At 39.6% G+C, this 24,829-nt stretch overlaps 1 gene segment (V, D, J or C); it reads left to right on the top strand.

Annotated features, from left to right (window-relative positions):
* Positions 1-1,354: 1,354 nt before the first annotated feature.
* LOC125366976 lies at positions 1,355-12,716 on the top strand (the record flags this gene model as incomplete). The annotated part of the segment is given in 4 exon segments: positions 1,355-1,377; positions 8,313-8,407; positions 8,528-8,815; positions 12,700-12,716. Coding segments are annotated over 4 exon segments (423 nt in total), but the record flags the coding sequence as incomplete, so codon positions are not given.
* Between the last annotated feature and the right edge of the window lie 12,113 nt (positions 12,717-24,829).

A 24,829-nucleotide genomic window follows, 5' to 3' on the forward strand; every position in this document is an offset into this window, starting at 1 on the left:
GAACAAATAAGTAAGTAAAATTCACACTTAAAATGTATACCTGATTGAATGCCAGCAACTGTCTCCTGTAACACTAGCTACTCAGTTCTGAATATCCTGATTTGAAGTCAGGCCAAGCAGGAACTCCTGTGAGATTATTATCTTCATTTAACCAGTGCAAAAGAGATCCTGGGGGCTGGCTGATAATTCTAATCCTATCTACTTGGGAGTTTGACATCCTCAGTTCTCAGACTAAAGCTCATTTTAGAGCCCCGCCAGGCAAGAAATCTGGAGACTCTATGTCATTAAACTATCAAAAACTAAGCTGGAGCTGTGGATCAAGCAGCCCATTACTCATCTTGAATAAAAGCAACTCAAGGACATTGCTTAGACAGTGAGTTCAAGCTCCAGGATCAGCATCATCCAGAAAAAATTCAGTTTGTTCCTAAATATTAATTTTGAACAATGTCATAAAATACAAATTGAACGTTTCTTAGCAGGATTCTAACACCGATAAAGTACCTAAGGAATTGCTTTGAGTGTTTGAAAGGTTTATTTGGTTCTGTTCTCTGGTTGCTTCATTTAATGATTAGTTGAGCTGTTACTTAGGTATCTTTCATGAGAGTAATCATTGAATGTGGTAGCATATAATCCTTTTTTGAATCTAAGTTGTTCAAATAATGGAACTTTTGCAATGTTAGGAAAAGCGTAAACCATTTCTGACACATGTGTGATTTTCCTCAGGCTGTTCATTCTGTCTGCAGTGAAAGCTGTGGTCTTGGATTCATGAAATCTCCTCAGGAGGGAAAGGCTGCCTGCTGCTTTGATTGCACTCCTTGCACAAAAAATGAGATGGCCAATGGGACAGGTAAGTTCAGAGTGGAAGGATGTTGGGAGCCAAGCTAGCAGCTAAGCTCATCCTGACCTCTGGCTGTGCCGATGTCGCCAAGATGTCGGGAGCCAAACCTGCACCTAGGTTCATTATCACCTCTGGCTGTGCTGTTACCGCCAGGATATGCTAAAGGCAAAGTCCACAGCCACTGTCCGGAATTGCTTTGTTACCTTGTGTTTACTGTAATCAAATGTTGTAAACTTCAAAGCCTCTTTGTGTTCTGGAATTTTAACAACCCTATGCTATTCCCTGGTTCCAAAACTGCATATAAGCTGGGAGTTGAGAATAAACTGTTGCTGCAGTCTTGAGTTTCAATCTCGAGATGCAGACCTCCCGTACCCCATCTTTCCCTCTTGTCTTTTTTCTCTTGTCTTGTATTTTTCCTTTTCCTTGATCCTCGCCGCCCTCAGTCAGGATTCCCGTTCACTGCCGGCTGGCTCGGCAGGTGTGGCGCCTTGGAACAGGGACCTGAAGCCTGGGATGATGGCCGAGGACCCCCCGCTCAGGTAAGGACGTCAGATTACTTGGGAAGGAGAGCGGGAGGAGAGAGTATTGTCGGGAGTAAGAAATTATGGGATAAAGTATAGGCTGCATGCTATATGTGCAGGCCCCCAAAGGCATGCTTAATGCCTGGGCAGTGAAAGTTGGCCAAAGTAACTTAGAACGTTTCTTTTACTTTATTGAGGAAGCATGCCCCCAGTTCCTGGAGGAAGGAACCAATAACTTAGAAACTTGCTAGAAAATTGAAAAAAAAAAAAAGGGAGGGGAACATTATGATGCAACTGGCCCTGAGAAAACCTCAGTGGATGCTATTATTCTTTGGTATCTGGTGCGAGATTGCTTAGATCTTAGACATGAATAGATTAAATTCGATCAGTCAATTGGAGAAACTGAACAGGGACCTGATGAGTGTTGCCCAGCTCCGGGAGCGTATGCTGCTGCCTGGGAAGAGCTGAGAAAATTAACAAGACCTGAACCCACTAGGCTAGATAGTAAGGAAGACTCAGATGGCTCAGACACTGAGGAGAAATTATGCAATGAGCTTACTAATGATAGATTGACTCATGTTGAGAATATGTTGAAATCAGTATAGCTCTATTATCACAGCTTCATCCAGAACAACAAACTCCTTTAAAGGGAGTCCTGGCAGACTTACAGCTCTCCTAGGTGCAGGCTGCTAGCAGGGGCAAGGGACCTGAGGCTAGGAAAATACTAACACCACCGAGGTAACTTCTCCTGACTGAGCTCTCTATTTCCATCCACCAGGACAGATTTGAAACCCCAACCAGGGTGAGTGACCATTAGCCTGGAGCTTACATTTTCCATAAATCCACTGGGCTAGGTCAAGGAGATCAGCAATTGTGGGTGTTTGGAGACAAGTGATCTCTAGTTCAGCTCAGCTGGTTGCTCATCAAGTCTAAATTGCTTCAGAAAAGCTGCTCAAGTTTAAGCCCAATCTTATATATTTGGAATATTTTGCAGGACTTACCTAACTTCTATGAGCGCTCAGGCAGATGAAGTTCTCTCTGTCTCTTTTTCTGCCTCCCTCTAAACTCTGCCTGCCTGTCTGTGACATAGGATGGGTATCGATATTTGTTTAATATCTGCTTTAAAAGACTCAAAGAAAGGTATTCTATTCTTGTTATTGATGTTTAAGTTTTCGAGACTCAGTTAAATTCTGCTTGTTTGGCTTGTTTGGCTTGTCCCCCAGGTGACAAGCATGCCAAATTCCTGGAGGCTGGGCAGGGACATGGAGTCCTGTGGCCTTGCATTTCAAAGGTGCCTTACAATTCAAATGCTGAAAGATAAAGGTGTCTTACTCTGAGCTCACTGTCTGTGTTCATATCCTGTCTCCCATATGCTCCCTTTGTGAGCTAAACTGGTTTCTCAAAATTTGGCTTCTCGGATGATCTGAAAATTTTGGTTTGCTGAAAAGATTTTTTTTTCTTTACTATCTAACCATGTGGTTCTAGAATATAGGCAAAATAATATCATTTGCCACTGGAATTCCAGAAAAACTTACATGGCCAATTAAAGAACAATTCTAAGCGGGACCCAAAATGTGTGCACATTGTCTGTATGTGTATGTATGTCTATGTCTATGTCTATGTGTTGGTAAAACATAAAAACAAAACAAAAAACAGGTTTTAAGCCCAAACTGATATGTTTGGGTGCAAACAAATATGTCTAAGAAAAACTCCAAAAGCTTTTAATATACAGCACATGATATAAGTACAATAGTGTACAACCAGTGTGTTATTCTTTATGTCTATCTATGCTAAGAGTCAAGTGTACATCTAATCCTGACAATTCTTTGGTATAGACTGATTTTGCTTCTCCATTTTTTTTCTTTTTTTGCTGTCCTCTCATAAACTCTTTAAGATCAAGGGACCAGAGTCATTTTGAAATAACTGCACAGGTGTGACTATTAACCTAAATTTTCCGGACCCAAAATTAACATTTTGCTTTATAGGATACAGGTTGACATGTGTGCTAGCTGAGTGGACCGTGGCAGTCTATGGCTACAGAAAGCTGCCTCCACAGTAGGCTCCCAAACTGGGAGTTGTTTGTGACTCAGAAACTGCCCTGGCTGCTACAGAGAACAGACTTGGTTGGCCTTCAATCTGTGTGGACTTTGTGACTAGAAAGATGGTTAAAGGCCCAAGCCTTCTAAAATCTGTTTAAAAATGCCCTTAACCAGTCTGTGTAGAAATTTACAGGCAACAAGCAGGAAATGTGACAGCCTATCCAGGGAACTCTACTAAAGAAATATCCAGATGCAAAACATCTCTCCTGCTGGCCTGCTAATTTGGGATGGAAGACACAGCCACTTCAGATCCACTGAAGCTGAGACTTTTATTGTTATTCATTTGTTTTCTCTTTCACGTGCCAGTAAGGTAAGGTTAAATAATATGATTTGATTTAATGGTACATGGACCCCATTCAGTCTGCTGTTCTTTAAGTGTTACAGCAAAACTCTGGCAACTACTTGGTGGTCAATTCTTAGCAACTTAAAGGTAAACTCTACTCCTTTTGTTCTCCTGTTGCTTTAATTGGAAATAAAAAGGGCCTTTATGCCTAAGACTCTTTGGATAGTTCAAAGCCAGCCCAGGCAGAGAAAAATAAAAATCCCTCTTGGTCATATTTTGGCTCCTTATTATTTTACTAGTCAGAAATTACAGGTTAAGACTTCTCATTTATGTACTTTGCATAATTTTCAAAGATTTCTGGGAGATATTAATTGGCTTCGCCCTTATCTTAAATTGTCCACAGCTGGACTTGGGCCACATTTGCCCTACTACCTCCCCATTGAATTCGCCTATTTTTGTAGTTAAAAAAGAAATCTGGTAAATGGAGACTCCTACAGGATCTCCGACGAGTAAATGCCACTATGGAACTTATGGGGGCATTACAACCAGGTTTGCCCTCTCCTATGGCAATTCCTCAAAATACATACAAAATTATAATTGACTTAAAAAATTGTTTTTATACCATGCCCCTTGCTCCTCAAGATTGCAAAAGCTTTGCATTTAGTGTCCCCTCTACTAATTTTAAAGAACCCATGAAACCGTACCATTGGCTGGTGTTGCCCCAAGGCATGGCGAATAGCCCCACCTTGTGTCAAAGCTTTGTAGCACGGGCTCTCTCTTCTACTCGCCAAAATTTTCCTTCTATTTGGTGTGTTGAAGGGGGACCCTGACCCTACATCTCCCAGAGAAATGACAACTGAAGCAGCCGAAGCCTTGAGCATAGTAAATTCTGCCATTTCTTCCCAACATGTAAATTATATAGATTACTCAGCCCCTTGGGAAGCTTATATTTTAACTACACCTCATTCTCCAACAGCGGTCCTTTGGCAGAAGGGACCCCCTTTTGTGGTTTTCCTTGCCTGCTACTCCTTCAAAAGTATTAATTCCTTATTATGAATTGGTAGCCACCTTAGTCCATATGTGCTGTGTGAAATCTTGTAGGTATCTTGGACGAGATCCACAGGTTATTTATATCCCCTATACTTTACAAGAGCAAGAATGGCTTTATACTCATTGTGATTCCTGAGCCATTGCTTGGGCCAATTTTGTGGGCACAATTTCACATCATTGTCCCTCCAACAAATTACTTCACTTTGCCTCTTCTTACCATTAAGTGAGGACAATGCTATTACAGATGAGGCTACCCAAATTTTTCTTTCTCAAATTGACTTGGCAAAGCAATCACATGCTTCCCACCATCAAAACAGTCGTGCCTTATGTCAGCAATTTCATATCACATGTGAGGCGGCTCGTTAAATTGTAAAAACTTGTCCCAACTGTGCTACTTTCCTGCCTGTGCCCTCCAATGGCATCAACCCTCGAGGCTTAGTGGCCAACCATGTTTGGCAAATGGATGTTACCCACATCCCCTCTTTTGGACGGCTCCGCTTTGTCCATGTTACAATAGAAACTTACTCTAATTTTATTATGGCTACTCCTCTTAGCGGAGAAGCTGGCAAACATTGTATCTCCCATGCCTTATGCTCCTCTGCCACTATGGGACTTCCTAAACAAATTAAAACTGATAATGGTCCGGGATATGTTGGACAAGCTTTTCAAGCATTTGCAAATCTTACCAAATTGTTCACTCTACAGGAATTCCCTATAATCCTCATGGTCAAGGAATTGTCGAACGGGCCAACGGTTTGTTAAAACACCAAATTTCTAAATTAAAAGGGGGGGAAACTATACCCCTTCTCTCCTGTTAATATACTTTCTCATACTTTATTCATACTACATTTTTTAAATTTGGACTGCAATGGCCACTCTGCAGCACAGCGGTTCTGGGAAAATAGAGAGTAAAGAGCTTTTGCCCAAGTTAAGTGGAAAGATCCTTTAACAAGTGCTTGGCACAGGGCCGATCTGGTACTGACATGGGGTCGAGGACATGTCTGTTTTCTCACAGGATGAAAATGATGCCCGCTGGCTACCTGAGCGTTGTGTTCGGATTATGGAAACTCATCAGAACGGCACAAGCGCTGACCTACTGGGCTTACTGCCAGATCCACCGATTGTGCACCCTGCGACCTGGGAGGGAGCTGAGGTGTTCGTCCATGTCAACAGATCAGCATACGGTACAGCTCCAGACCCTTTTGTCCAGCAGGTTAAGATGGGAGATTTTGCAGCTTCTGGCATTGGAACCCCTTTATGCTTTACAACTGACTCCAACAGTTATATTCCAGGCTGTACTGTAATGCAATCCATAAATCATAGAATTTGGATTCCTGATAATAGTCAAGTATATAATATACGAATGACTTCATTGCCTACTGGGTTTCCTGTACATGCCAATTCTACCTCGTCCTTCATGATACCTCGCTGCATCAACTCCTCTCAAATTGTAGAATCCACGGGAGAACTGCACCCCATAAAGTGTAGACATGATCACCCTTTTATAACCAATATTTCAGGAACTAATTCTCAGCTGATGGACTGGTCCGGAGCGAATCTCAACAAGTACAACCCAGGTCTGTGGTGGACGAATGGACACCGTCACCGTCATGTCTGGATGTTAGTGGCTGCCCTAAACAATATCTCCTGGCCCACTTCTACTTCTTTAAAAAATGTTATGAGTTGTGTAACACCCCCTTATGCTATTATGTATGGACCTTTTAATATTTCTGTAGGAGCCATGTATTCCAATGTTACCTGCACTAACTGTTCTTTTACAAATTGCTTGTGTAGTGGTCTTACTGATTCTGTAATTATTATTAAGCAACCACCATTTGTTATGCTTCCTGTAAACTTATCTGAAGCTTGGTATGAAGAAACAGGTATTCAAGTGTTAAAACATTTAAAAGAGCTTATGCGCCCTAGACGATTTGTAGTTTCCATATTTTGGCTATTGTGAATTGTGCCACGATAAACATGGAAGTACACATGTCTTTTTGATATCTTGTGACTTGCTGTTTAGGATAGATGCCTAGGAGTGGTATGGCTGGGTCATAGGGTAGGTCTATATTCAGCTTTTTGAGAAACCTCCATCCTGTTCTCCAAATTGGTTGTACTAATTTGCACTCCCACCAACAATGAAGAAGGGTTCCTCTTTCCCTGCACCCCCTCCAGCATTTGTTGTTGCCTGAGTTCAGAGTATAGGCCATTCTAACTGGGGTGAGGTGGTATCTCAAGATTGTTTTTATTTGCATTTCCTTTACTACCAGTGATGTTGAGCATTTCCTCATGTGTTTCTTTGCCACTTTTATATCTTCTCTTGTGAAGTCTCTCTTTAGCTCCTTTGCCCATTTCCTAATAGGTTTATTGGGTTTGGAGGGGCTTAGTTTTTTGAGTTCTCTGTAGATGACAGATATCAGGCCTTTGTCTGTTGCTGTGCTTGTAAATATCCTTTCCCATATCGTTGGCTGTCTTTCTATTTTGGTGGCTATGTCCTTAGCTGTGCAGAAACTTTTTAATTTGTAGTAGTCCCGTTTGGCAAGTCTTTCCCCTATTTGTTGTGCCCCTGGGACTATATTCAGGAAGTTCCTTCCTGTGTCTATAAGTTCTAGCGTCTTTCCTACTCTGTCCTTCAGTAGTTTCAAGGATTCAGGTCTGATATTGAGGTCCTTGATCCATTTTGAGTTGATCTTGGTGCATGGTGATAACATCTTTCATGAATGGTGTTTCAACCATACTACCCATTCAACTTTTTGTTTCAATTAACAAATATGCATTGGGCACCTAGGATGTTAGTTGCTGTTCTCTGTGTTGGGAAACAGTACTGAAAACTGAGATTCATTCAATACTAACTTGGCCTCTTATCACTTAATATGACTTCAAGCAAAACATTTCTAAGATATCACAGTGGTAAGCATGGTGGCTCACAATGATCACATGAGGATATTAAGGCTTCTGTTAAAAAATGCCTGAGGCAGGGGCTGGGAATATGTCCTAGTGGTAAGAGTGCTTGCCTTGTACACATGAAGCCCTGGGTTCGATTCCTCGCATATATAGAGAAAAGGCCAGAAGTGGTGTTGTGGCTCAAGTGGCAGAGTGCTAGCCTTGAACAAAAACCGAAGCCAGGGACAGTGCTCAGGCCCTAAGTCCAAGACCCAGAACTGGCCAAAAAAAAATCTGAGGCAACTGATATATCTTCTCAGCTACTTACATACAGACACACATACACACACACACACACACACACACACACACACACACACACAGACACAGGGTTAGTCTTCTAAAGTACATTCATGTCTAAAGACCTAAAAACACCATTTCTGTACCACAGATTGACAGAGAACACTTGAATACTGACTTAAGACTTAAAAATGACGTCAGGGAGGACGACCTACTTCTGACTGGGAGAAAACCAGGAAAATCTTCACCCCAGTTCAGTCCCTGTCCACCAGAGGGAGCAGCCTCCTAACACAAGCTCATTTATGTGTGAGCTGTAGATTGAGGTTTGCCCATTCTAGATCACTTCAACATTCTAGATCACTCAAGAACATTGGTGATACTCTAAAGATGAGACTTTCTCCAGGCTTAGTGACTGTGATATTCTTAATATTTGGTAAGTAAAATCAACTTTAAAATTTGGATCATTTCTTCTATAAATTCAACAAAATATTTAAACATAAATACAGTTAAAGAGTTTAATTCCAAAAGTGTCACTGTTCTCCTTTTCTCCTAGGAAGGGCTTGTGGAGAATCTGTGATTCAGAAGCAAGGCCATGTGACTGTGTCAGAAGAGGCTTCCATGACCATAAACTGCACTTATACAACCACAGGGTACCCAACTCTGTTTTGGTATGTCCAGTACCCTGGAGAAGGTCCCCAGCTCCTTATTAAAGTCACCAAGGCCAATGAGATGGGAAGCCACAAAGGATTTGAAGCCATGTATGATAAAAAAGCCATCTCCTTTCACTTGAAGAAAGCCAAAGTCCTGGTGGCTGATTCTGCTGTGTACTACTGTGCTCTGAGTGACACAGTGGCAGAAACCACACGGGGAGCTGTGCACAACTTGAGCTGCAGTAGGGGCCTGGCTGCTGAGCTCCTGTTCTGGGATCTCTGTGGTTTCAGCAAAGTCTAAGGTTCGCACCCTTCAATTTCTCTGCTGATGTGAAAGAATTCAAATGTTAGAGCAGAAGAATGGGAAGTGAACATTACCACGCTCAGCTGTTTATTAGTGGATCTGAAACAGGGTCTGACACAGTAGGCTCTTATCCTGGTCCAAGGAAACACCAGGTGAAGCAAATAAAATTAAAGTGGTCTCTGTAGTCATTATTGCAAAGACCAGCCCCACATCTTGTTCCAGGTCACCGTGGTCCATATCTCTCTGTCCTATTACAGTTGTAGGGGGCCATATGTGACAAACAAGGTGGAATCTGCATGATAGCCCAATAACAGCATATGGAAGGAGAGCTCATAGGAGGGCCACAGCTCTTTCCATACTCCAAATTCTTCTTAGAAAAAGAAAGGAGAAGAGAATGAATAAGGAAGAAATCTTTCTTATGAAATAAAATAGACTTCCATCGTATGGAAGAAAGGTTACATGATAAATGAATCAGGAAGACATAATGCTGATGCCCAAAAGAAAGGAAGGAAACACATGATTGCAGAAATAGTCATAGTGATGAGTGTCCCTGGCCAGTTCCACAGATAGCTGGCCCTCTTCCAGCACTTAAGCAAGGTAGTTAACAACCAGTGGAATGTTTAAGCACACATTTCAACCTTAATTACCATAAAGCCTACTTAAAAGATAGCAAAGGGTCAGACATGGTGGCAAATATCTATCATTCCACTTCTATGGAGTGAATTTCAAGATCAGTCAGAGTAAATTTCAATGAAAGTCGACCTCAAGCAGTGGATGGTGATGCAGGTCTGTCGCCTCACTATGCATGACGCGTAGGTACTGCCCATTGGTGTAGTATGAGCTTAGCTCTAGGAAAAAGAGGAAGAAATATAAAGATAACTCAAGTATGAATTGTCTGGGGAAATCACTCACTTGGTAGAGCACATGCCTACCACATTCAAGCCCCTGAATTCAAACCTCAGCGTGAGAAATATTTTAAAGTAAAAACTTGAGATAGTAAGAACTTGAAAGAACATATGCCTATGAAGTGTAAGGCCAAGGCGATGAGTGCATCCATATGGAAGCAGAACTGCCTGCTTCCTCTCTTAAAACTCACACTGATTGGATGGTCCCCCTTTAATAGATCAAATAAGGTTTATAATTTAGCTGTGGATAATTTAAGATAAGGGTGAAGCCAATTAATATCTCCCAGAAAATTTTGAAAATCATGCAAAGTGCACAAAAGAGAAGTTTTAATTTGTAATTTTTGATTAGTAAAATAATAAGGACCTCAAATATGACCAACAAATACTTGCCAGAGTTCTGCTGTAACACTTAGAGAACAGCAGGTTGGATGAGATCCATGCGCCATTAAATCAATTCATATTACTTAACCTTACCTTACCGGCAGGTGAAAGAAAACACAAATGAATAACAATCAAGAGGGCAAAAGGTCAGGACAATGTAAATGTCTCAACTTCAGTGGATCTGAAGTGGCTGTGTCTTCCATCCCAAATCAGCAGGCCAGCAGGAGAGATGGGTTGCATCTGGGTAAGGCTGTAGTGGCATCTCTCAGAGTCCCCTGGATAGATTGTCACACCTCCTGCTGGGTTGCCTGCAAATTTCTACACAGACTGGTTAAAGACATTTGAAACCTCCCAGTATTCCTTGGTTGCTTACTCTGAGTATTCTGGCTTTTGTAGGCTGGTGCCCTACTGGTTTAGCAGGGTGACAACTTCAAACAGATTTTAGGAGACTTGGGCCTTTAACCATCTTCCTAGTCACAAAATAGTGAAACCAGGCTGTTTGGGAGCAGACTGTGGAGGCAGCTTCCTGTAGCCACAGACTGCCACGGTCCACCCAGCTAGCACACAAGTTGACCTGTATCCTATAGAGCAAAATATCAATCCTGGGTCAGACAAACCTAGGTTAGCAGCCACATCTGCACATTTGTTCCAAAATGACTCTGGTCCCTTGATCTTAAAGAGTTTATGAGAGCACAGGGAAAAAAAGGGGGAAAATGGAGAAGCAAAATCTTAGTCTATACCAAAGAATTGTCAGGATCAGATGTACACTTGACTCTTAGCATAGATAGACATAAAAAATAACACACTGGTTTTACATCATTGTACTTATATCACATGCTGTATATTAGAACCTTTTGGAGTTTTTCTTAGACACATTTGCTTGCACCCAAACATATCAGTTTGTGTTTAAAACCTATTCCTCTTTTTTTTCAACAGATAGACATAGACAGACAGACAGACAGTAGTACACAAGCTTTGGGGCGCGCTTAGAATTGTTCTTTAATTGGCCATGTAAGTTTCTGCAATTCCAGTGGCAAATGATATTATTTTGCCCATGTTCTAGAACCACGTGGTTAGTTAGTAAACAAAAAACATTTCCAGCAAACCAAAATTTTCACAGATTATCCGAGAAGCCACATTTTGAGAAACCAGTTCAGCTCCCATGGGGAGCTGAAGTGGGACGCTATGACCAGAGAAGGTCCAGGAGATGGGAGACAGGATATGAACAGAACACAGACGGCAGGATCACAGCAAGACACCTTCACCTTCCAGCGTTTGAATTGCAAGGCACCTTTGAATTTCAAGGCTACAGTTCCAGAGTTCAGAGTGGGGCAGGGTTACCAGGAGCTGGAGACTCCAAGTCCCTGCCCAGCCTCCAGGAATTTGGCATGCCCTTCACCTGGGGGATGGGCGGGCTTCCACCTCCAACCAATTTTATTGTCAACTATGTGCTCAATGCTAGAGAAAACTTACGATTTAGCCAAACAAGCAGAATTTAACTGAGTCTCCAAACTTAACATCAATAACAAGAATAGAAAACCTTTTTTTGAGTCTTTCAAAGCAGATGTTAAACAAATAATTGTACCTTTGGAAGCTAGCACCAACCCATCCTATGTTACAGGCAGGCAGGCAGGCAGAGTTTAGAGAGAGGCAGAAAAAGAGAGAGAGAACTTCATCTGCCTGAGCGCTCATAGAACTTAGGTAAGTCCTGCAAAATATTCCAAATATGTAAGATTGGGCTCAAATTTGAGCAGCTTTCCTGAAGCATTTTAGACTGTCCCCCACTTGATGAGTGACCAGCAGAGCTGGACTAGAGATCAGTTGACTCCAAACACCCACAATTGCTGATCCCCATGACCTAGCCCAGTGGCTTTATGGAAACTCCAAGCTTCAGGAGAATGGTCACTCACCCTGGTTGGAGTTTCAAATCTGTTGTTGTCGTGGTGGATGGAAGTAGAGCGCTCGGTCAGGAGAAGTTACCTCAGTGGTGTTAGCATTTCCCTAGCCTCAGGTCCCTGCCCTCTGCGAGCAGCCTGAACCTAGGAGAGCTGTTGGTTCAACACATGCAACAAACTAAAACTAGATTCTTATATATCACCCTGCACCAAAATCAATTCCAAATGCATCAAACACCTCAATATTAAAACAGATACCCTGAAAGCACTAAAGGAAGGAGTAGGAGAAACACTTGGGCTCCTTGGTATAGGACGGAACTTCCTTAACAAAGACCCAGAAATGCGTCAAATCAAGGAAAGGATGGACAAATGGGACTTCATCAAACTGCAGAGCTTCTGCAGGGCTAAAGACCTAGCTCGCAAGATAAACAGAAAGCCCACAGATTGGGAAAAGGTCATTACCGGCTATACAACGGACAAAGGCCTCACATCTACAATACATGCATAACTAAAGAAATTACATTTTTTCAAAACAAAACCGCAAAGAACCAATAGCCCCCTCATCAAGTGGGCTAAAGACTTACAAAGAGACTTCTCTGATGAGGAAATGAGAATGGCCAAGAGACATATGAAAAAGTGCTCTACATCACTGGCCATAAAAGAAATGCAAATCAAAACAACATTGAGATTCCATCTCACCCCAGTAAGAATGTCCTATATCAAGAAAACTAACAATGACAAATGTTGGAGGAGAGGTGGCCAAAAGGGAACCCTACTTCATTTTTGGTGGGATTGTAAACTGGTTCAGCCACTCTGGAAAGCAATATGGAGATTCCTCAGAAGGCTAAGCATAGAGTTCCCCTATGACCCAGCAGCCCAAAAGATCTCCCAAAAGATCTACCCAAAAGATCACAAACAAGAACACACTAAAGCCACCAGCACAACAATGTTCATCGTAGCACAATTTGTCATAGCTAGAATTTGGAACTAACCCAGAGGCCCCACGGTAGACGATTGCATCAGGAAAATGTAGTACATATACATAATGGAATTTTATGCCTCTATCAGAAAGAATGATATTGCCCCATTTGTAAGGAAATTGAAGGACTTGGAAAAAATTATACTAAGTGAAGTGAACCAGAACCAAAGAAATATGGACTCTATTGTCTCCCTTATAGGGAATAATTAGCACAGGTTTAGGCTAGTCACAGCAGAGGATCACAAGAGTCCAATAGTTATACCCTTATGAACAAAAAAGATGATGCTAAGTGAAATGAACTCCATGTTATGGAAATGACTATTAAATCACAGTTGTAATTACTTTCAACATGTGATGTGAAACCGTAGCTTCTATTGTTCATGATCCTCTTGTATCCTCTTTCTGTGGTTGTACCTGCACTATGTCTGTATCTTATCTGATTACATTGAAAACCATGTATACAGGTATTAGAACTAGGGAACTGAAGGGGAATACCAAAATCGAAAGACACAGGGAAAAAAGACAAATGATTATAAAAGCAATACTTGCAAAACTGTTTAGTGTAAATCTACTGAACAACTCATGGGGGGAAAGGGAAAGGGGGAGGGGGAGGGGCATAATGAGGGAGAAGGTAACAAACAGTACAAGAAATGTATCCAATGCCTAAGGTATGAAACTGTAATTGCTCTGTATATCAGTTTGACAATAAAAATTTAAAAAAGAAGTGATACATAATTTATAATATTGAGACATTTAACATGGAAAAAATCATTGTATGTCAAAGTACCATAGTCAGTGTTACCAGTCATTTGGACAAATGTTCTCCAGGACCTTTTTCACAGATGGTTGTAGGCTCTCTGCCTGAGTACGATGGCACAGTTCCTTTGGAAGACTGTGGAGCGGGTTCCCATAAAATGTGACATGCCCTTGCCATGGGATAAAGTCCTATTCCATAGAATTTGCTAACATCAAATGAAGTTCTATTATCACAAAAGAGCCGATATGTAAATGGTATGTGGACTGAGTGTAGTCTTCTTAAACTCGAAACAAGCCAAGTGCTCCTCCATTGGGGAATAGACAGACTGAGTACATCATAATGGGATGTTGCTCAGTATGGAAGACAGCAAGTCATGGATATGCAAACCACATGGAAAACCTCAAAGGCATTCTGCTCTGCAAGAAGCTTGGTCATAAAACAGCACACTGCACATTTAAAAGTGGAGACAGGAACAGGTTACAGGTCAGGAATAGGCAGGCTTTGGAAGGGGGGAGGACATCCACAAAGTCCTATTGGAAACTTTCCAAGTCCTTCCATTTCCTTACAAATGGGGCAATGTCATTCTTTCTGATAGAAGCATAGAATTCCATTGGGTATATGTGCCACATTTTCCTGATCCACTCGTCTACTGAGGGGCATCTGGGTTGGTTCCATATTTTAGCAATGACAAATTGTGCTGCAATGAACACTGTTGTGCTGGTGGCTTTAGTGTGGTCTTGCTTGTAATCCTTTGGGTAGATGGCCAAAAGTGAGAGTGCTGGGTTGTAGGAGAGCTCTATTTTTAGCCTTCTGAGGAACCTCCATACCTTTTTCCAGAGTGGTTGAACACGTTTACATTCCTACCAACAATGAAGTAGGATTCCCTTTTGGCCACATCCCCAGCATTAGTTATTGGAAACTTTCATTTTATTTTTGTGGCTGTTCCAGGGCTTGAACCTGGGACCTGGGTACCATCCCTGAATTTTTTTTTGCTCAAGGTTACCCTTTTACCACTTGAGACATGGTTTCATTTCTGGTTTAGTTTTTTTTTTTTTTAATTGAAGGTAAATGCTCCACAAAACTTTCTACCAAGGCTGAATTAGAATCTGTTCCTAAGATTTCTGCCACCTGAATAGCTAGGAGTACAGGCATGAGTCACTGCTGCCTGGCATGGATTATTTTTTGATGAGAATAAATTGTTCAAAATTTTAACCTTGAAGAGGTGGTACATAATTATATACATTTGTCAGAGTTCACAGAGCTGTCTTCTAAATTAGGTGATTTTTAATATCAAAATTCAACTTAGTGTTTACCTTAAATTAATGATTCTGTTGGTTTGTTGTTGTTGTTGTTTTGCCAGCCCTGGGCTTTGGACTCAGGGCCTGAGCACTGTCCCTGGCTTCTTTTTGCTCAAGGCTAGCACTCTGCCATTTGAGCCACAGTGCCACTCCTGGCCGTTTTCTGTATATATGGTTTTGGGGAATTGAACCCAGGGCTTCATGTATATGAGGCGAGCACTCTGGCCACTAGGCCAGATTCCCAACCCCTATAATTAATGATTGATATATAGATAGATAGATTCTTGAGAACATAATCCAGGACTCTTTTATTGTATGAACACAACACTACAGTTTGCTAATATGTATTTATCCGTCCAGTTTTGTACCAATTTTTTAATACTCATTACTCAGTTTGAACAGGCATTTTTGTTTTGTTTACATATTACATATAGTTATTAATTTTACATTGTATTTTATATTTATGCTGTACTGTGGATGAAACCTAAGGTTTATGTTTGCTAGACAATAAAACCCTGCTAAGCTGTGCCCCCAGTATGATTTTTCTTTGCCAGTCCTGGGCCTTGTACTCAGGGCCTGAGCACTGTCCCTGACTTCATTTTGCTCAAGGCTAGCACTCTGCCACTTGAGCCACAGCGCCACTTCTGGCCATTTTCTCTAAATGTGGTGTTGGGGAATCAAACCCAGGGCTTCGTGTATATGAGGCAAGCACTCTTGCCACTAGGCCATATTCCCAGCCGTGAATATTTTTATAAAAGCAATTATATCAGTATGCTATAGCAATATGTTTCTTTGTTGATCTATACAAAGATATACTTATAATATATTCACTCAAAAACAAGTTGTGCTTATTTTAGTTGTGGTGAGATTTAATATATTACTTTATTTTCCATTGTATTCTTTTTCATTTACTGGCACCATTTGTAGGGCTTGAACTCTGGGCCTTGCTTGGCATTTTTAGTCACAGTTGGAGTCCTTTGCCATGCAGGGCATGCCTTCAGTTCTGCACTTTCCTGCTTAATTGGAAACAGGGATCATTTATATGTCTATCTTAGTTGGACTTCAAACCAGGTTTCTCAGTAGCTATAATTACAGGCTTGAGCTACCAGAACCTGACTTCTTTGTACTCTTTTAAAGTATGTCATCTCTGAGAGGTATGTACTGATTTTTCAGTAGTAGCTTATTAAAAAGTTTATTTTCAAAATGATGTACAGAGGGGTTACAGTTTCATAATTAGGTAGTGAGTACATTTCTTTTTTTTTTTTTTTTTTTTTTTTTTTTTTGCCAGTCCTAGGCGGTGAACTCAGGGCCTGAGCACTGTCCCTCGCTTCTTTTTGCTCAAGGCTAGCACTCTGCCACTTGAGCCACAGCGCCACTTCTGTCCATTTTCTGTATATGTGGTGCTGAGAAATTGAACCCAGGGCCTCATGTACACGAGGCAAGCACCCAGGGTACCAAAATCAGTTATAGTGGCATCAGTGGTAAAACCATGGAGAAGAAAGATAGAAGAAAAAAGGCATAATTCCACATGGTATGTTGAAAATTACAACAATGATAAATCACATATTTCCATAACTTGGAGTTCACTTTGCTTAGCATCATCTTATGTGTTCATATGGACACAGATATTGTGATCTTCTGCTAGGACTATCCTAGATGTGTACTAATTATTACCAATGAGGGAAATCATATATGTTTCATTGGGTCTGGCTCACTTCACTTAGTAATTTATTTTTGTTCTTTCAAAACAAAGAGTGAAAGCAAAGGTAAGAGGAGGTAATACGTATCATCATAGAGTAACAAGGATAATATGGTATCAAGATTTTTTCTAAAATTATTTCTATGACCATCAGAGTCACAAAAATCCCTTATCCCCTGTCCATGACTCTGCAATCATCTGGGATCCACCATGATGAACTGCCCTTCAGTCACTAATGACAAGGTGATGACATACTCTCAGCCCTTGTCTCTCACTATAGATTCACTTCTTAATGGACCTTACAAAGCTATCTAACTTAGGCTTTCATTAAGTTGTAACTCAGCCTCGCACTGGTGGCTCATTTCTGTAATATTAGCTACTCAGGAGGCTGAAAACAGATGATCTCGATGGAAGTCAGCCTGGACAGCAAAGTCTTTGAGACTCTTATTTCCAATAAAAACTACTCAAGAAAAAGTCTGAAAGAAGAGCTCTTTCTCAGAGTGGTAGTGCGCTCACCTTGAGCAAAAGACGCCAGGGGACAGTGACCAGGCAAGTTATAACTCTCTGGTTCTTTAAACTCACTGGCAAGGAGCGTCTTTTCCCATTCTTTGGGGCCTTGTACAGAACAGAAATAAAATTCTCAAGAAGCTAGATGTTCCCAGCCATTTATATTTCGTGATAAACAGTTTAGATCTTCCCTTCATAGAGATAACTGTACCATATTTTACAAAATATAAGCAGCTTATAAGTCAAAGCTTTACAAATGAAAAAAAGATGTAGTAAAAATTGTTTCTCCAGTATGCTTCATTAAAAAGATACAATTTAATTAGTAGTATATTAATGAACTGAAAGAACCAAATTATAGTTTTTTTCAAGGATATTAATTTATATTAATTTATAGTTTACAAACACCCACTAAAACAATTAAAATGAAATAAATATATTTTCATTTTATATTTCTGATATTTCCATTGCTTTTACAATGTATAAAATATAGAACACTTATAATATTTTATTTTTCTTCAAAACTAAATTGTGCAAAGAAGTGGTGATTTTTTAAGTATTAGGTAATAAATCATGCATGACAATTTGAGAAGTAAAGATAAAGTGATTTCTCATCACTTTAAAAGCTCATGAATACTACAATAGTACTAACAAAAGGATTTTTAAATGTTTTAATAATATTGGAATACCTACAGTTACCTGAAAAAGTTAAGCACAGGATTATCCTTGGACTTTTAAAGCTTCCCCACACCACTGATTTCAAACAGTAATTTGAAATTACTGATAGAATTATTACTTTCCCTCAGTCATAAATCAAACTTCCTTTAAATCGTAACACTCAGCATAGAAAAAATTATGACTATGTTTTGTCATTGGGAATGAGGGAAATATTCACCCATAAACCCCAAGGAGGCCCAATTTCTCTGCTCACTAATGTGAACTAGGCATTTATTTACCAATAATTGCTCTTATTCTTGCAGAATGACAGTTTTATGAGTGAAGCTTTAAAATGATAAGTTGGTTCATGCCTGAAATGTGGGTATGAAATGTCTCGCTAATTCTTCCTTTAAAAATAAGATTAGATGGCAAGTACTAGGGGAACAGATTACATTTATATTGTCCCTTAAAGCATTTTTGAGATAACTACTTTTTCAATATAACAAATTGAAAATGCCCCTGCTTTAATGTACTTCAGCATAAATGATTTGTTATTCTTTATCCGGCAAAATAAATTATTGTTATTTTGCAGTGTTCGAATAATCCTGAACTTTCTCATCTCTCTGAGTGAACTACTTGTAAATGCCTCTTTCATCGTGCATTGTGTACACTGTAATGAATGCTTTCATGATTACACACACAGGCACCCATTTACACATGAATACACACACACACACACACACACACACACACACGTATTCCAGGCACTGGAGGAGTTAACGTATAATTTGATATTCTGTTGTTAAGCTATACTCAATACACAAAGAAGAATTTTATAAAAAAAAATGTGACCCAAATTACATGAGAAACAGAAACCTGTGGGCTTTTTTGGTTCATTTCTAGACTTTCTCACTAAAGTAGGCTAAGTCATAATGAATGACTATGGAATATGACCTAGTGGCACGAGTGCTTGCCTTGTACACATGAAGCCCTGGGTTCAATTCCTCAACACCACATATATAGAAAAGGCCATAAGTGGTGCTGTGGCTCAAGTGGCAGAGTACTAGACTGGAGCAAATAGAAGCCAGGGACAGTGCTCAGGCCCTGAGTCCAATCCCTGGGACTGGCAAAAACAAAACAAAACATTAAGGATATTATGTTAGGTTTTAATTCAAGTAACAATTTGAAATGTAATTTAAAGTAAATTAACTGTATGCACATAAAACTTTTTCTTTCAATATAACTTAATATTTTATTATATATATATATACACATATGGATATGTGTGTCTGTGTGCATTTTGGCAAAAAGTCATATATTCATATAAACCATTGTACAGTTTGCTGTTATATACTTGGGTATGGGCTAGATTCTCATGGTAGGACAAAAATGTAGACTCGATTAAAGGTTTGTTGTTTTTCAAAATGAAATTTTATAAAAGTTGACATTAAATATGAATATTGATACATAACAATTAAAATTCTTTAGTTTTATTTATTGATTTGCCTTTAGACAACTGCAGAGACATCACTGAGCCTGAGTTCAGTGATCTTCCCTATGCCTGGGCCATGATGAGATTTCACTTTGTAATAAGAAGCTGTCCATGCCAATTGCCAGGGTTCAGAATCCTCAAACTTTGCTTTAAGTGCTGTGTTTAGTTAGTGTAATAAATGGTAACAGCCATTTGCTATCTTAATTCTGATTATGTATCCAAGTTTATGATCAAAATATAATATATTTAACAGTGATTAACAACCAACTTTCTCAGGTCCTTTTAATAACGTATCTGAGATCCAAATTAACACTTTCTCAAGTCCACTTATGAAACACATTTTTAAATTTAATTTACTTTAGAATCTGATGTTCTAATGATTATTTATAACACATACAACAAGTTTGATATTGAAGTCTTATAGTGAACATGTGTCCATACAAATAAATAATTTTTTTTGGTGTCTTCACTGAGTCGTTTTTTTCCTAATATAGAAAAAGTAATTGAATGTCTGTTAGATACGTAGCTAATTTGGTTAGAAAACGTATTGTGGTAAATTTAATTAGAAAGGGATAAGTTGTAAGTAGTGTATAATTTTTGGTTTTGTCTGACTTCTTAATAAGTAGCTGGTTGTTTAAAAGCAGACATCAATGGAACCTTAATGAATGTCACAGGAAGTTTCCACATAGTAAAATCAGTTACTGAGTCATGAGTGCTTATGTCCAAGACTTTGCAACTTCTAACTCCTCCTAATATCCTTAAAGTAAAATACACATAGAGTTAGGTGTTGAACCTGGGTAACTGCAGTCGAAATCAGGACACGGGGGATGCAAGGCGAGTGAACCAATGCATACTTTATTCCAAGAGGGCCAGGGTTTATATAGGGTTAGAAACCAATTTTACAATTACAGGGTAAAAGATCAATACAGCATGACATTTGTCTCAAATACAAAAGTGGAGGAAATTTCCTACTGTGAGGGCAGGAACTTGGTACAAATGCCTTTCTAATTACAGGAGGTAGTGACTACAAAGATTATAGATATCAAAACAAGGAACTGTATACAACCGAGGTAGAACTAATTATCTCCTAGCTATTATCTCCTTAAGGCTAGATAACATTAATCTTGACTTCTCCAAATACTTGTGAAAAAACAGTGAGGAGACTTTCCTGTTTACAGTGAGAATCTAGTGAGGAGACTTTCCTGTTTACAGAGATAATCTAACACTAAAGGCAGCTGGTCTAGCAAGTCTCCTAAGAGAGACTTGCTAAGTAGGGGGAAAAAGGAGATTCTCGCAACAACTGGTGGCTTCCTTTGGCCCACAAACACCAGAAACTCCTTTCTGGGAATGTGTTCCCAAGGGCCTATTAGTGTGCTAATGAGGCTTCAGAGTAACCGTGCCGGGGCTAAATTTTTCCACTGGTTGGAGACTTTAATTCTCCAACAATTCCCCTTTTTTATTAATTTTCCACAGCCGCTTCTCTAGAAAGTTTAAGGGCAGTGAGTAAAACATCAGAGGAATTATTCCTAGTGTAACGCTTCATTATAGCTATGATAGAACAATATCCTAAGAAAAAGACACATATCATAAGTATTAAGGCAATAGAAGCACTTCCAACACTATTGGTAATACTTTGCCACCACCCCCTAGGGTCTAGTCCTTCTAAGGTCTGAGCTAGTCCTTGGGCTATGTCATCAATAGAGGAGGCATCTGGCAATTCCTTTTGAAAAGCTTCAAAAACCTCCCTGTACAAGCTTTGTTCACTTAACATACCATTTAGTAGGGCTCCATCTATAAACATTTGTATATCATTCCATTCACATTCAGAGGCATTATATTTATAAGGTGTTACACAGACATGACTAGAATTCCAATCGCAAGTCAAAAACAATCATTGCTGTAAAGCCAAATATTTCTGTCCAAGCCAAAACACTCCTCCTTTAACAGCTTCTATCTCATCTTGAAGTTGGGCATTTACTTCCAGCTGGTGTTGCCACAGATTGTGGGAGTCCTGGTGCCACTGCACCATAAAGTCATGAGTTTGTACAGATTGTCGCAATGCGGCTCCGGATACTGCTGCAGTTGTAGCAATGGCAATCAGTCCAACAAGTCCTGCAATAATCAGTCCAATGGCATGACGACTCCTCTTCAGAAGCCGCTTAAAAAAACTGCATTACTAATCCTTGTACAGGTCTTCCAGCCCCGGGACGATGCATACGAACAGGAACCCAAAGTGAGTTGCGCTGGGTTAAAATCATGATCCTATCTTGACTAAAAATAAAGGTGACATTGTTATTCAAGCAAGTATACAATATACAATTTATGCTGGTAATGGCATTCTTAGTTATGTTTATGGGGCCGACCATCAGTACTTGTGGAAAATGAACACAAGCAGAGATATTATAGGTCTTTACAACTGTGAAGTTGTAGGAGGCCGAGGATCCTTTAGTTCCTGAGTAAGTTCCATTGGCCAGAAATACAGGAGCCTGAGAAGCTGCTAATTTCTAGAGATGATGTTGTGGAGGAAATAGCTTGTCTCCATGGGCGAGAGCAGGCCGGGGGTCACCAAAGCCTGCTCCAAACCACCCTAAAAGCTGTTTAGCAGACATGGCATTGGACATGTTCATAGATAAAGTAGGGTCACAAGATGAGTTATATTCAGTGCAGTTTTTCAACCACACACCAAAAGGTCCCCAATCATATCAAGTATGCTGGGATGTATTCCAAATAGTTGGAAAAATTCCTCGACAACTTTCCCAATGTCTTTCAGTAAAGTTTAGGTTCAGATAAGTAAAATTGTCACATTTAGGCAGGCCAGCAGGGCTAGGATAATTATCTAATTTATAGGTATGAGATCCCACAGACCAGGAAGACAGTCTAATCAGCCGAGTTCTACTGCAGTTATATGAACCTCCATGCTGAATCCAATATTGATATCTAAAAGGGTAACATGGGGAACGGCCTTGACAGATAGCTTTAGAGAACTGAGAATAAGAGAAGTTAAATGATCTTTCCTCTTCCATAGGAAAGACTGGAATGCCAGACCCATAGGGGGAGAGAGTAAATTAGGAATAGATGTAAAAACAGAGACAGGGGCTTTTGTCCATAAATATGGACGTAATAAAGGAGGGTTAGAAATATAGGCCCAATACATTACCTCTGATGTAGCCCCTACAGGTTACCAGTGCATACCTGTCCATATGAATGGCCTTATCACTTGAATGAGAATGTCTCACCCCCTTGATGGACAGAGGGGTGTTTGTTGCTGGATCCACTGGAGCAGGTGCTAGAAAGATGGGCTGTCTTCTGTAGAAACATAAGCATACCCTCGCCCCTGGGTTAACTCCCCGGGGCCCAATCTAGCCCAACCCCCAATCTATTCCAAACTGGCTGGGGTTTGTTTTGCATAGGCAGAGCTAGGAAGTGTTGCTCAGCTCTTGCTAAAACATCTCCTTGAGACAAATTTAAAAAGTTAAGGACAAATAATGCTTCTGCAATGACAGCAGGGGCTGTTTTATAAATATTTTTCATAGAAGTTGCATATCCCTTAGTACTATCCATACTCCCCCTCTTTAGTTTTGTAATTTGTGTTTTTAATGTATAATGAGCTCTTTCTACTATACCTTGACCTTGAGGATTGTATTTAATTTTTGTAACATGAAAAATGTTATGAAATTTTAAAAATTTTCGTACTTGTTTACTGGAATAAGCTGGTGCATTGTCAGTTTTTATTTGAGAAGGAATCCCCATCACTGCGAATGTTTCTAGTAAATGTTGAATGACATGAGTCCCTTTTTCCCCTGGTAGAGGAGTTGCCCAAATAAAAGAAGAATATGTATCAATGGATACATGCACATATTGTAAGCGGCCAAATTCAGGGATGTGTGTTATATTCATTTGCCAAATTTTATTAGGAGCAGTTCCTGACGTGTCAATTAATTTTTGAGGGCTACATAAATCCGAATCTCCTTGAAGAATGGAAAATAGATTAGGAATTCTGGGAATTCCTAAGGAAGGGCAAAGCCAATTGATGTCCCTAGTAACTTTTGAAAATTATTAAGAGTTTTAAACTCTTCAGTACGAATTTTTATTAATTGGGGGGTAATTACTTGTCTTCTAACTAAATATCCCAGATACTTAAATGGTTCTTCTGTTTAAATGAATTTTATCAGGGGCAATTATTAAATTATACTGTTGAAAGTCTAAAGGCAAAATTTGTAACAATTTTGATACAATATTTTTATCAGGTGCAGCAAATAATAAATCATTTTATTGAAAACCTGTAAAACAAACTGGAGTAGTAATTAAACAATCATCTTGATAGCCATCGTTTTCCTATATCCAACTTAAAACAAACATTTTAAATTTCATATCTCAGAATACATTTTTGATCTCAAGTCTTTTACCAAGCCTGGTTGTATTAAAAGAAATCTGGAGCCTAGGTATCACCCATTGCTTCATGCTGCTTGTTTTTCACTTCCAAATTTCTTATCTAGAAAGGCATTCTAAAACCTTTTAAAGTAGAGGCTTTCACACCTTTACCTCAGCCTGTATTTGCATAGAAAAACTGAAGCCCAGGGGGCACATTGCCTCCTGGTTGTCTGCTTTAAAAGAGCCATTTTCCTATATACAGAGAGTTAATGAAAGTTGTGTACTTCTATCCCCCATTAGTTTATATACTTTAAAATATTTACCTGATTATATGTGACTTAAGATAGTTAATCTTACTGTTACAGTACAGTTTACACTTAAAAAATTTAGTACCTGATTTATTAAAGTGATACCCAAAACAATTGTAACAAGAGTACACTTAGCAGTGTGCCCCAGAATTATAACCATGAGATTTCAGAGTTAGCATATTTGCCTTTTTAATACATCCAAATTGCAAACCTGTACAGAAATCGAGTTATATCAGGTAAATAAACTTTTAACTCTCCTTTAAGATATTCCAATTTTAATCCATCCTAAGGGGCAGATTTAGAAGTATCAGTCAAATCATACATTTTACCCTGAGGTTTCCAATGTTTATACCTGAAAACAAAAGAAATAAAAGAAAGGCCTCCATTGGCCTGTCCTATAGAATGGGCCTATCTCCATCCTACTCCTTAGAGCTTGATGAACTGCCTTGGGGCCAGCTTGCCCTCTCCCACTATGAATGGTCGCCACCCTACGGCTGTCCCATCACGTGGATGGCTAAACTGCACTTTTGTCAGTTTACCCCTCACTACTGAGGATAGGTTCAAGGGCCCATGCTAAGTTCTTATTTATTTATTTATTTTTAACCATGAATTAAAGAATTTTTAACTATAGTTCCTTTTAAAATAAATAATCCTT

The sequence above is a fragment of the Perognathus longimembris genome, chromosome 18, assembly GCF_023159225.1.
Source record: "Perognathus longimembris pacificus isolate PPM17 chromosome 18, ASM2315922v1, whole genome shotgun sequence".
Lineage (NCBI taxonomy): Eukaryota > Metazoa > Chordata > Mammalia > Rodentia > Heteromyidae > Perognathus > Perognathus longimembris.